Below are 13,050 nucleotides of genomic sequence, written 5' to 3'. Positions count from 1 at the left end.
TTGCAATCATCAAATATGGGATTGAAAATGAGGTAGCCCAAAGAATGTTTGTACTCTTAAAGTTCTATGTGGGTAAAGTTTGTCTAAACCAATGTCCCTCATTAGATCTGAATTTATATGCTTCCTAAATTTAAACGTAAACCTTAATTTTAAGGTTTTGAACTGTTCAAAATGAACAAAATATGTTCAACTAGATCACCCTTCCAATGGATAACAGGAGAATATTTCACAATTACCAAACAGCCGCGGGGACAGCCGAGAAGACTTGAAACCAAAGTTCATCAACGCATAACAGCTTCAAGGACACTTCATTCAGTGTAGACTTTAATTTTTAATTAAAATTGAAAACTTATTTTGAAAGACAGAAGCAATTAAATTGAGACTTTTCCTTTTCAATTATCAGAAACAATCAAACAAAAGTCAACCAAGTACCCTGTGTGATGTATCTCATGGCGAGCAAAGTTCACACATTAAGGAGTAAACTCCCAGCTGGGGGGTCCACCCTTAGAGGAGAGATGGTAAGTAGAGGGACCCAGCTACCTTTTCCCCCTTTAGAAGAAACGCGCCAGAGTTGTCCACAAGTCACCTGGTAGAAAAGTGCAATGTTTGGCGATCATCGCATTTCTTGGCGATCGCGCATCGGCTTTTTTTCCCCCTCAATCCGTTGAAACTCGGTAGGTTTCGATTCAATAATAAACAGCTTTTTCTCTTGGGGTTTACTTCATGCCCATTAATTTTGAAAATTAGTCATCTCAAAATAGATTACTAAAAATAGTAGCCGATAATTGATAATACAATTGCAATTTTTTAAGAGAAGACGAATGCAAATCATTTTTACAAACATCATAATCTAATAAGATAATCGTTTTTTTTTATTACTATACAAAAATGTTATTTCTTAAAAACTGATAACTTTCTTTTTTCAGCACATAATTTAAAATTAAAATTTTCTTTTTCATGTTTTCAGGAAAACAAAAAGTGCAAAGCAAATTAAAGCAATGCAGCTAAATTCTTGTATTATAATCCTTTTTATTATTACAATTATAATTGGAAAAATAGGTTTAGAAAAATTTTAACTTTTCTTTTCAATAGTTTACTTTCAGTGAGCAAAATAAAAATTGTTTTTGAAACTGCTATTTCTACGTGAATGCTAGATAGTATTGTTTTCATGAAAAATAGTAAAAATACAGAACCACAAGAAATAATTTAAAAACTCTTTTATTAAAGAAATCAAAGCAATATATAATTACGTGGTAAAAGCTATAATTTTTGAGTAGTAACAAAAAAAGACTAAAATATAGCAAAAACAAAAAAAAAACTGATGAACTTATGCATTTCAAGTATGCCATGTCAATGAATTGTTTAATATTCAGGGAAATATTAATAAAACAAAGATAATCATACATTTCAGTGAGGACCTTTTCTGTCATAATTTGAAAAATTATTACTAGTAAACTTCAAAAATTACAAGTCAAAATTGCAATTAAGACATCCGCCGGACATTTATCGCCGTTTTGAAGAACAAAAAAAAGTCGATATCAAAGCAGAATCAAAAATTAACATGTCTACAATTTCATTTCAAAATTCTATAAACAGAAACTTTTTCGATGTTTTTTATAAATTTAACAACTACTGATTAATCCCTACTGATGCTTAATGCATAAAAAACATAACTAGTAAACAAATGCAACAGAGATAATTTTAGACATGTTTTTAAAAATAACCAATAATATTATGCATATCTAAAGATGCTGCAATTCTACAGAATTATGCAATTCTACAGAAGAATAAATTTGTTTGGAAGATTTGTATGATTTAACGAAAATCAATGAAAACTATAACAAGCGAAAAATAAAAGGAAAACTTTTTAAAAAAACGTATATATTTGATTAAACTGCAATATTTTTTAATTTTGAAAAGATCATTTTGTATCAACTACTCAAATGTTAAATACTTTTTTTCTTATAAGCAGGTATCAAAAGTCATAAAACGATCAAGCAAAACATTGTAAACATTTTAATAGTTGATTATAATCAATTAAAATAGCAGGTGCACCAGCGGTGAGACTTTTTTTTTTCTGTGCAATTTTTTACTTATTCTTTGAGAAACATTAAACTAATTTATTTAAAACATTTAACTGCAAACACAAATAAACTAATTTGTTTAAAACATCTAACTGTCAATGATGGAGAAATAAAGAGCGTCATGATCATTAAAACAATCAGTGTGCAACGATACTGTTTTGTTTTCGATTCTGTTGGCAATAAAATTGCTCGCCAAATAAAGCAGACAGCAGCTTCAAGGCCGTTCGCCAAGAAAATTAATAAATATCAACAAATTAACTCATCTCCAAAGGTTTTTAATGACAAAAGCAATTAAAATGAATATTAAAGCACAAACAATTGCAAATTAAATAAGGAAAATTCATTACTTTTCCAAACAGAGCATTATTTACCACATGTCAGCGAGTGTAGATACATTTGAAAATCATTTTTTAAGTAGAAAAAGAACAAAAAAATGTCGCCCTTACCTGTGAAATGTTACAGCACTATCCTTAGAATACTTTTCTTGACATCCGAAAGCACAGCAGTAATGTACCATCTTCAAAAAATCATTTAAATTCTAGAACAGTTAAAATTTATTAACGATTGCGATCAACCACAATGCAAAATCCCATGCGGTAGTAGAAACCGGTTAACAGCTAACCGGAATTCCCTCCACACATCACGTGACTTCATCTTGGGGACGGCTTTGGGGTTGCTCTGCGCTCTCTACCCCTATTCCTTCTCAAAGGGTCCACCACGGGACCTTCCCTGGCGCAATAAGCAACAAGACCGTCCGTAGCCCAGACGACTTTCGACCGTCGCACCCAGCCGTCCGGGGGGCCCGCTACGCGGACCCCCCGGACGGTGGAACCTAAGGCTTACAGCTAAGTGGTGGGGTGTGGGCGGAGAAAAGTACCCTGTGTGGTCAGGCCTTTGATTAAGGATAGAAAAGTCATCTTTGAGCAAGACAATTTTCATTCCCGAATTTCAACTGTAGACTTAGAACCAAAGAAAAGGCTAGTCTCCCCATATTTTATTTTTTGAACTTAGGAGCCATTCATTAATTACGTAAGGTTACAGAGAGGGGAGGGGGGTTAGAAAAATTCCTACATGCCCTTTCTTAGGGGGAGGGATTCGCACCCATTCTTACGTAATATTTTTCAAGTCGGTATTTTATATTAGAAATCGCGTGGTCAAGTGGTTTGGCAGGGATCATTTTTACCTACCAGCCGCAATTTCATTTGCGTCTGGAAGGTAAAAAATGTGTTAGGATGAACTATTTTTCACTTGTTTTACAAAGAATGAGTAGTGTAAATATAATAAAAGAATTGCACTATGTAAAGCATGTTTTCTTTTTAATAAGTTTCACATCATATAATAAATTTGAAGAATAAAAATCTTTGGATTAACGTCAGACTGGGAGTTTTAGTGTAACTGATCCTTTTCTAACAACATTTTATAATTTTGGAAAACGAATGTAATCTTACATAAGAATTGGGGGAGGGGCTTGAAAAATCTTGCGTTCCCTTACATGGGGGTAGGGGGATCGAAAATTTCCGAAATCATCCTTACGTAATCAATGAATGGTTCCTTTCCAGATAACTATCCCAGTTACGTTCTCAAATTAAAAGGTCTGAAAATCCATTTGCAATTACTCCGCTGTGGGGCAATTTCATTGAAAAAAGGAAGTCCTTACATGTGAATGAATTTGTAAGGACTAGATTTCTAAGTATCATTCATAGCTGCCAACATCATTCCAAACAGCAGAACTTGAACTATAAATCAAGTTCATATCTTCAAGTAAGCTGGGTCATTCTATGTCAAATGAACGAAAAAAAAACCCTCCACTTTTGAGATTTATGTCAAGTAATTCTACTAAAATTTACAGGTTTGAGTCTATCCGCGGGATGATTTTTTAAAAAAAATAGTGTTTTTTTTTTTTTTTTTCGTTTTCGGTATGAACCTTAGTACTCGAAAAATGGCAAAAATTGTTATTTCGGTGCTTTCAAAAATTAATTTTACTCAGCTTTCATAGGAGTAGGGAGTCGTACTAGGTGTCATTTTAAAGGGCTTTCACTTGATCAATATGACACTTGAAAGGGTTATGGGACATTAATATTTCAAGGTCACGAAAATGTTTATTGGATCTTGAATGTTTTAAAAAGTGGATTCATTTTTAATCTGATTTTTTTTTTTTTTTTTTTTTTTTTTTTTTTTTTTGCTTACTAATGTGGTCTACACGTGATAAAATTTTAGAATGGGACAGATGTAGGATCATATTGAAAAATTAATTATGAAATATTTTGATGCCGCAAATAATGGTTTTTGCCATGGTGCAGTTGCCAATTGATAAAGAATAATTGAAAATCCATTCCTTTCACTACTAGGTAAATACAAAAAACTCAGAATGGGACTGCATTTGGAGCATGATGAAAAAAAAATGAATTTCACTATTTCAACATTTAAAATATTGAAATTGAGTCGTGGACCATAAGCAATGATGGCATCTGAAGATATTTACAGAAAAAGTCATCTTCATAACTTATGGTTTGCACTTTGCACAGTAAATTCTTACTTTATTGAGAGGTCAGAAACCCGTCTTTTCTAGTTTCTGCTGACATCTACTTTTGTAATAACGTCATATCCATCATACAAGTGCTAACCCATAAGTAGCGATTGAAATTCCTCCCTTCCTCTATTCCTTTTCTATATTTGATGGAATCTAAAAAAAAAAGTATAATATATAGTGAGATGAAACAAAAAATGAGCTGCAAAGAAATATCTTTTAGAAAGCAAAAGCTTTATAAAATCAGTAGCAATGGAGGCATAAAAACATGTTCAATCATGTTTATCTTGGTAACCTTTAATCAAGATTGGGCGATCAAAATGGAAATGCATTCTTTTTTCACATCTCATAGCAAAATTTATTGAGATGGATTGGGTTGCAGGGACGGATTACTGAATATGTCAGTTAGGGCGTGGCCTGGTGCCCTCACTTTTAAGGGCCCCCAAATTGCTAAAATTGCTTCAGCCAATAGCTAAAATTGTAAGGTGTAAATACATGGGGAACCGAAGAACTGTTTGGCCTAGGTCCTCCCAGTATCTTAATCAGGTTCTGGTGGGCGGCACTTTTACAATAGTTGAACAAGGGGCAAAGTGAAATGCTGAAATATTTACTCTGCTTTTACCTCCACTTATCTGATATTATTTTAACTATATAGTCTATTCCAGCATTACCATATGTAGACTATTCCAGTCAGGAAAAAAATATCGCCGAGAGATTAAAATATTTAGGAAAATAGGAAATTTTCAAAAGATTGATACTCATATTGTAATATTTTGTTGTAAGTCAAAAATAATTTTTATTTCTATAAAATGATAAAGTTCTAGTTATTAACATTTTAAATATTATTTGAGACCTCCTACTATTCAATGCAGCATTAGTTTAGTCAATATTAAGATTTTTGTATTTTAAATGAATTGTACAATTGGTCAAGTATATACAGGGCAAAGTGAAATAGTTTGTTTGATTTACTCACTCAATCATTTAATCTAAATCAATTACGTTTTCTTTTATTAATTAATTCATTTACATTCCTTCATGTAATAATTCACTTATTTATGCAGCCATATACTTATTTTCCCATTCATTCATTCTTTTACTGATGATTTATTTTTCTTCATATATTAATTGATTTATTCATTTAATTATCCGTTTATAGTTTCATGATCTTTTCATTTATTCATTCAAAAAAATGTTTTATAATCAAATAGAAAATATTTAATTTCAAAACTATTTTATTTTTTACTTTGCCCCTTTAAAAAAAAGTGAAAATTTTCCACCTTTTTTCGAAGACTCAAATTTACTAACTACAATAAAAAATACTGTTTCGACGCAAGTTTTATTAAAAAAAATTACAATGTTCTTTCTTTATGTACTGTAACTATATAAGACTGTTTGAAACTATATAAGAAAAACGATACAATATGCGGTTCTCAGAGATTTAGCTCTTATTCCATTGAACCAGAATCTGGTAGAAGTGAAAGAATTTACCTTTTCAAACAATTCTACCGTAGAACGCGTCACAATTTTCGAGAATGATATTGAATGTTCAAAAAGGGTTGGATTCTGAATATATGATGTATATTAGTGACACGGTTGTATTTTAGACGCAGACAAAGAAAGTAAAAATAAAACAGTGCAGAAGTTTTTACATCTACATGGACCTTTAGGTTCCTTCTACTATAAAACCGAACTTTAAAAATGTTCTTAAAGCACCAATAAATGACTTTATTATTAAAGCTGACCCGAATTCGCTTCTTAAGTTTCTTATTAGAGTCAAGTTACTATATCGAAATTGGTTACAGTTTAGCATTCAAAATTTTAAAAAAGGATAAATTCAACACTTCACAATATATTTTTTTCTAAGAATTGATAAATAACCTTAGATAAAAATTACTTATGAACATAATACTTAGACGACACGTAGGCTAACGAAGTACCAAATGAAATTAAAATTAAGTATAAAACATTTAATGATAAATGCATCATTATACCATTTTTATCAGTTTGTGTAATCCCTTTACGGCTGAGATTCTCAATCGCTAGTCTGTTGGAACATCACCGGTCTTTTGAAAAATCAGGCTGGTCCTAGAAAATTTTTACCTGCTCACGTTGAAAGTATTTCTTCACTCAAAAATAATAACAATAACAACGATATTGTTTACTTTAATTTTCTGATTGCTTCACCTAATTCTCTGCAAAATTTTACTGCTACAAGAACTACCGATATAATATTTATAATTGGTTATCGTTAGTAAATACTAATGAAATTCTTTCATCAAAAATTCGCAACAATTGTTAAATACACACTAAAGGTTTTGTTTAAAAAAAATGTAGAAATTCTATTTTCCGTGAAATGGATAAAGCGAAAGCTTTTCACTGTTCCACGGATCAAAAAAGACTGAGAAACGCCATTTTCAGAAGAATTTCTTTACTCAAAAATAATAATAGCAACAACGATACTGTTTACTTAAATTTTATGATTGCTTTTCCTAATTCTCTGCAAAATTTTAATATTACAAGAACTACTGATATCTAGAATTGGTTTTTGTTAGTAAATAATAATCAACTTCTTACAGCTAAAATTCGCAACAGATATTAAGTACATACTAGAAGTTTTTGTTAAAAAAAAAAAAAAAAAAAAAAACTTATATTTTCCGAGAAATGGATTAAGCGAAAATTTTTCACCGTTCCACGGATCAAAAAAAAAATGAAGAAACGCCATTTTTACAGCATGCTACTAAAACTTCTCGCTTTTCTAAAACCTTAATCTGTGTGTTTCTTAAATGTTTGTCTTTGATATTTCCCAATATCTGGTTTGCATCTTAATGTTATTCCATTGTGATTAACTTTAATTGTATTTTGTTCACGACGTTCACTCTCCATGTTTCCCGGATTCTTTTCTTTGTTTTCAGTTAGTGTGCATTAATTCTTTCTTTTAAAAAGTTTACCTGTCTTCATGTCAATGTCCCTTTAACTCCCTGTTGTTGTTTTTCCTTCAAACTATAAATATACTGTATATTTTTTGTTCATCCACATGCTTTAATGGAGGTCTTAAAAGTTCAATTAAAGCTGTCTTAAATTTTGTCACCAGAATTTTTAAAAGCTTTGCTTTTAACTCCCCCATCCCTTCTTTTTTTAGTATGTATAAACCTAAATGTGTCAAATCTTACCCAATAACTAGTGAAATATTTTGAAAAATTATTTCAAAACATGTGTCTACTTCATTAAATATACCAGGCAGCCGGGTTACCACATCCAGACACTGCACTTTCCTTCTAATTAGAAATCATGAGTCTGGATAAGTGAATAACCCAGGCAGATGTCATCTCATCGAAGCTGAGAGTAGCAACAAACTGGTAGATACAGTTATTATTGGGTACTTAGTATATATTACTGCTAAACACCCAAGCTTTGCCTTCAATTCATGAGTCGAACCGCATCATGCTGCGGACACTATGGTGTGAAAAATTTACTTTATATACCATATTGTTGGCACTCTCAGCTTTAATGAGATGACATCTGCCTCCAGTTTTGTTATTCACTAATCCAAACTGATAAGTTCTAATTAAAACGAAACTGCAGTCTCTGGATATGATAAACAGGCTATTCGGTATATTGCATGTAGTCCTGCATTAGTTTTGGTTTAGGGGCTGTAACTAACTGCTAAGTATGTCTACTTATTGTAAAAAAATTCATTCCTGTGAACATAAACTCTTAGTTCCTCCTTGAAAGACGTTTGTAGGTTAATACTGTTTTTAAATAAAATTATACATTTGTTTTTTTCTTCCCTAAAAATCTAGAAATATTACCTAAAAGTAATAATGTTTCTAAATGAAGGATTCATTAGTTCGTCTTTATACTTCAAAAACCTGTCATAAAAGAGACAAAGAGCTAAAAGTGATGTCACGCTTCATGTTACCCCTCTCTCCCCCCTAATCACTAACTGCCACATTTTCACTTATCTTTCTTCCCCTAAACGCGTGACATCATTTGTTCGCAAGCCCTTTGTGAAACTTAACACTATACCGTAGTTTAGAAATGGAGACTCTGTTGTCTTTTTGAGTTTCTAGTAGCTTTATCAATCAATAAAAAATTTCGGTCACTATAAGAAAGTTGTGAAAATTGCAAACTTGATTTCATTCTGAACTCAAAATGCCAACTAAAACAATTGAGGTTATGGTGTATATCTTGCCTCTATGGTATTAAGTAATAATTACAGTAGCTTCTTTTTTCCTTTTCTTTTTTTGATATATATTTAAAAGTCGTATATTAAATAAAGATCGTAAACCCTTAAGACTCTGCTCGTGCAGTATTTTTCCTCAAATGCAAAATTTAATGTGCCATTTAAAAGCAAATAAGTTCCTCATCTTTGTCCTTGAATGATCCGTATTTTAATGCGAAATTTTCTAGGTAGCAAGCGCAATATAATGTGGATTGACAAAACTATAACTACTGAAATTTATTTACTAAAAATAATTTAGAGAAAAATTTTGTGTCGTTTTCTTTTTTTTGGGGGGGGGGGATATAACAAGACGTATAAGTGTCGAAAAGCTTATTTTTTTGTTTAACTTTTCGCAAAGAAATCATAACATCCTGGATATTTTTTCTAAACAATGTGAGCAAAATAAAGAGCTGCATATAGATAAAATGTTACAGAGAAGTTACAGGAACTTTACTACGAATCACAGTAGTCACAGTCACAAAGTGATAGAATTGTTTCCTTCGTGACACTGAGGACAAAGTCAGTTATGTCACTACAAAGTTACTTTATGAAGTATCCGTGAACTGACATGTCAAAGTTGCTGAAATATTTTTTTGACTGTAGAGTGACGTTTTGTGAACAGCACGTACCTTTATGTATCATGCAACTTTCATACAAAGTTCAGATTTGCTTCGCTGCAAAGTTCGCTGCTATTTGGATGAAAAAAAATTCCATGGCAACAAAGTAGTTTCTTGTAGATACTAAAGCGGATCTGCATCAATTAACGAAACTTCTTGAAATAAACTGTTAAGTGTAACATTACAATTAACGTTAACCAGGGCCACCGATATTCAAGGCGGGCTCCTTGTCAATTTGGTCCCCAGTCCTCCTCATCCCATAAAGCTTTTCAAATTTATACTTCTTCGATTCCGAGTCAAGCCTCCTCGAAGAACGGGCCCCTAGTTTCCGACTAAGATGAATCGCCTCTTGTCGGCCCTGCATGTTACTTTACAATAGTTTTCTCCAGACTACTGGGCTAACTATTCTCCTGATTTCTCAATGTCTTCTCTCATTTTGTCTTGTGTTTCTTCTGATTGCAGATTCGCGTGGTGAGTGCTTTCCGCAGCGGAATGGACTCCCGCAAGAACTCAACTGCGGACGCAAGTGGCGCCCTTGGGCGATCAGCAAGCAAGAGGGCAATGATGCACCCGAACGCCACAGCGTCTACCAGTGGCGCCGACGTCATCAAGGATGCCAACACGAGTAACGACAAGAAAAACTCCGCTCACAACGAAACCCCCGTCTGAGAAAACCATACAAATATCATAAACAAATACTCAGAAAGATAACTCTCGTCTTCTATCGAAACAACCCCCTTTTCAATCTCTCTTTCCTTATCTTTATCTCTCTATCTCTATCTCTATCTCTAAAAAGAAAAAAAAAGTCTTTGTTTCGCAACCCTTGTGCTTGGGGAAAAAGAGTAAAATAGCATTTGTTTTCGTTAAATTCCTCTGACTGTCTCACGTGTGTAGTATTAGAAGACATTACTACCTAAGCGATCAAGAAGAAGACGTTCTCATCTGGTTATACATACGCAGTGTGTGTCTTTTTATAATATCGTAGAAGACAGAACCGAAATACAAAAGAACTGTAGAGATTATATGTATATACATACATATAAATATATAAATTATTATATGATTAACAACAGGGAAAGTGCTAGCTCCCATAGACGATATAGATCATTGCTCTTAGTGGTTTTAGATTGCGACTGCATATATTGATGCCGCGGCAGTTAAATCACATTGTACATTTGTAAAGTGCTCAAAATATATTAAATTAATTACAACAAGAAGTGACTTTTTGCAGAGTGAACTGTGACGCCATCGCAGCCACCTGTTGACATGCACTCCTAATATATAGGGGCAGACTAATCCTCATGCAAATCGTTTTCCTTCATTAGAGTGCAGACGATGCCACTCAAAGGAGCATCGAGATTTTGACAACGAGTTTCAAATCAACCATTCAGCAAAAAAAAAATCAGAAAAGAATAAAAGAATATTCAAACTCTATGCCAAGTTCCTCTTCTGCTGGCTTTCAAGTTCTTCGGGCTCCGTGCGGTCATCTACAACCGAGGAGACGAAGAATGCGATGGAGACGACGTTCGGGGAAGGAGGGAAAATGGTGTCAACCCTCTTCTGAAAGTTCGTTCGATCCATCATCGCTTTCAGGTTCATCGTATGCAAAATACTGTTCAATCAGTATATCCCAAACTGCGGAAAAAACTTGCTTTACGAATGTTGCTAGATATATCAAAAAAGAAAAAAAATGCCGCTATAAATAAATAGGTAAATAGTAGTATATGGTGCTAGGTAGGCGTATATCACTTGTTTTGCCTGCTTTGAAGTCAAATTAAGTAACTTTATGAAATGCCTGTTCTGAATTTCAAAACGATATTTTTTAATGCTACAAATTGTAAAAAGTTTCACCCCTTTTACCGTGTTGACATAAATAATTTTCAATGATTCGTGTTCCGTAACCTTTGAGCGATTCACATAGTCTCATTTTTTTTAATCGTTTGGGAAATACTGCTGTAAATAATCTTGGTCATTCTAATCCCAGCGAACAGGTTGTTAACAAATTATAAAAATTCTATGGTCAGTTTGATCTGTGTCTAGTGTTGTGATTACTAGAAAATCTAGAAATTGGAGCCAGAGAAATTTATTCTAACCGTTCGTTCGGGTGATTTAAGTCTATATTAGCATTTGAACCTTTTTCAGTAATTTCTGAATTTCGGTTTATATACGGTCGGTAATTTCGCGTCCAACGAAACTGATCGAGGCCTCCGAAATGCTAAAGGCCAACCAAGCTAAGGTTGACGTTATAATCGATGTCCACTTTTTAAGGGTATTGCAAGGACAAAATTGTGCGCGAGACAAGGACAAGCCGAACAATGAAATAAGCATGGACGTCGATTATTACGTTGATGTGAATTTGATTGGCCTTGTTGTCTCCGGAGATCTCGAACCAATACTCATTCGTGGGTTTCATCTAGTTCGAGATTTCGCTAAAACAAATACGCAGTAGAACAGTGGTTCCCGAGTATTAGAAGACTGTTGCAGCGTATGAACGTTTTCCTTTTATGATTTGAACGAAATCATTTTGATGTTTTGCACTTGAAATCATTTTCTTTGGAGAACCATAGTGCCTGAATACTTTTAAGTCAGTTCATGTAATCACCTATTGATAACTATTTAGTATCCTGCAATGTGTGTTGCAGAATTCTTGGCGTGTCATACCTATTATTTTTAAATTTGGAAACTAATTCTTATGTAATTCAAAAGTATTTGTCTCAGTGTATTGTCCTTTTACTTGTTCGAAGCATTGTGGAGCGTTATGACTCTAACTTTGTTATTAACAATCACGGATTGAATCCCGGATCTCTCTAATTAGGTTCAGTTGTCCAATTAATTGTCATCCAAATTTTGAAACCAGGTCTCTCTAATTAGGTTCAGTTGTCCAATTAATTGTTATTCAAATTTTGAAACCAGGTTATGAAATTTGTAGTTTTTGTGTAAATTTAGGAATGAAGGATTTCGCATGGTTTATACTATTTTCAATTTTATTGCTTGCTGAAAGAAAAAATAGCACTTTATTTCTATTTTCCTGAAAACAAAAATTTAAATAAAAGCAAGTTCTTAAAATCATTTAGACCAATATTGTATTTTTTGACATTTTTTGGAAGATCATCATTTTGTAAACACAGTTTATTGATTCCGAATCAAGGACAATCTTGTTCTCAAAAATTCAGTGCTATGAATGTGGTGGTTAAAATACGAGTTAAAATCTCACATATGTAGCCGTTAAGCTAGCCAAATATTTTGATCTTTAGTCGTGAGCTGAGAACTTATCCTCATTACTTATCTTACAGAAGTATATCAAAACTGTATATAATGAATTTGAAACTAAAAACCCGTTTTGATAAATATTTCCAGGTAAGGCAACGAGACTTCACGTTTGTATTTTCATTCTCAGATTTACTTTTTCTCTTCCCCAACAAGTCAACTTCATTACAAAAGTATTTGTGGGATATTCCAGATTGTTAATAACCCCGTAAGAAGGAAAGTTAACGCGTGGGAGCCACTGTAACCCCCACCCAGTCGTACTACCGTCGAAAGTAGCTAGGAGACCAATCCAAAACAAATAGGCGCAGTTCTTCCCGTACTATGGTGATATCT

At 33.1% G+C, this 13,050-nt stretch overlaps 1 protein-coding gene across 1 annotated transcript in view; it reads left to right on the top strand.

Moving 5' to 3' along the window:
* LOC129226494 (plasma membrane calcium-transporting ATPase 2-like) overlaps positions 1–12,608 on the top strand; it is a 272,244-nt gene extending 259,636 nt beyond the window's left edge. The window contains 2 exon segments of the mRNA XM_054861105.1: positions 9,913–12,307; positions 12,364–12,608. Of these exon segments, the coding sequence (XP_054717080.1) occupies positions 9,913–10,119 (207 nt within the window). The 3' untranslated portion in view covers positions 10,120–12,307; positions 12,364–12,608.
* Positions 12,609–13,050: the final 442 nt, after the last annotated feature.

This window comes from Uloborus diversus, chromosome 7 (genome assembly GCF_026930045.1).
Source record: "Uloborus diversus isolate 005 chromosome 7, Udiv.v.3.1, whole genome shotgun sequence".
Classification (NCBI taxonomy): domain Eukaryota; kingdom Metazoa; phylum Arthropoda; class Arachnida; order Araneae; family Uloboridae; genus Uloborus; species Uloborus diversus.
This window is presented reverse-complemented; position numbering and strand designations above follow the sequence as displayed.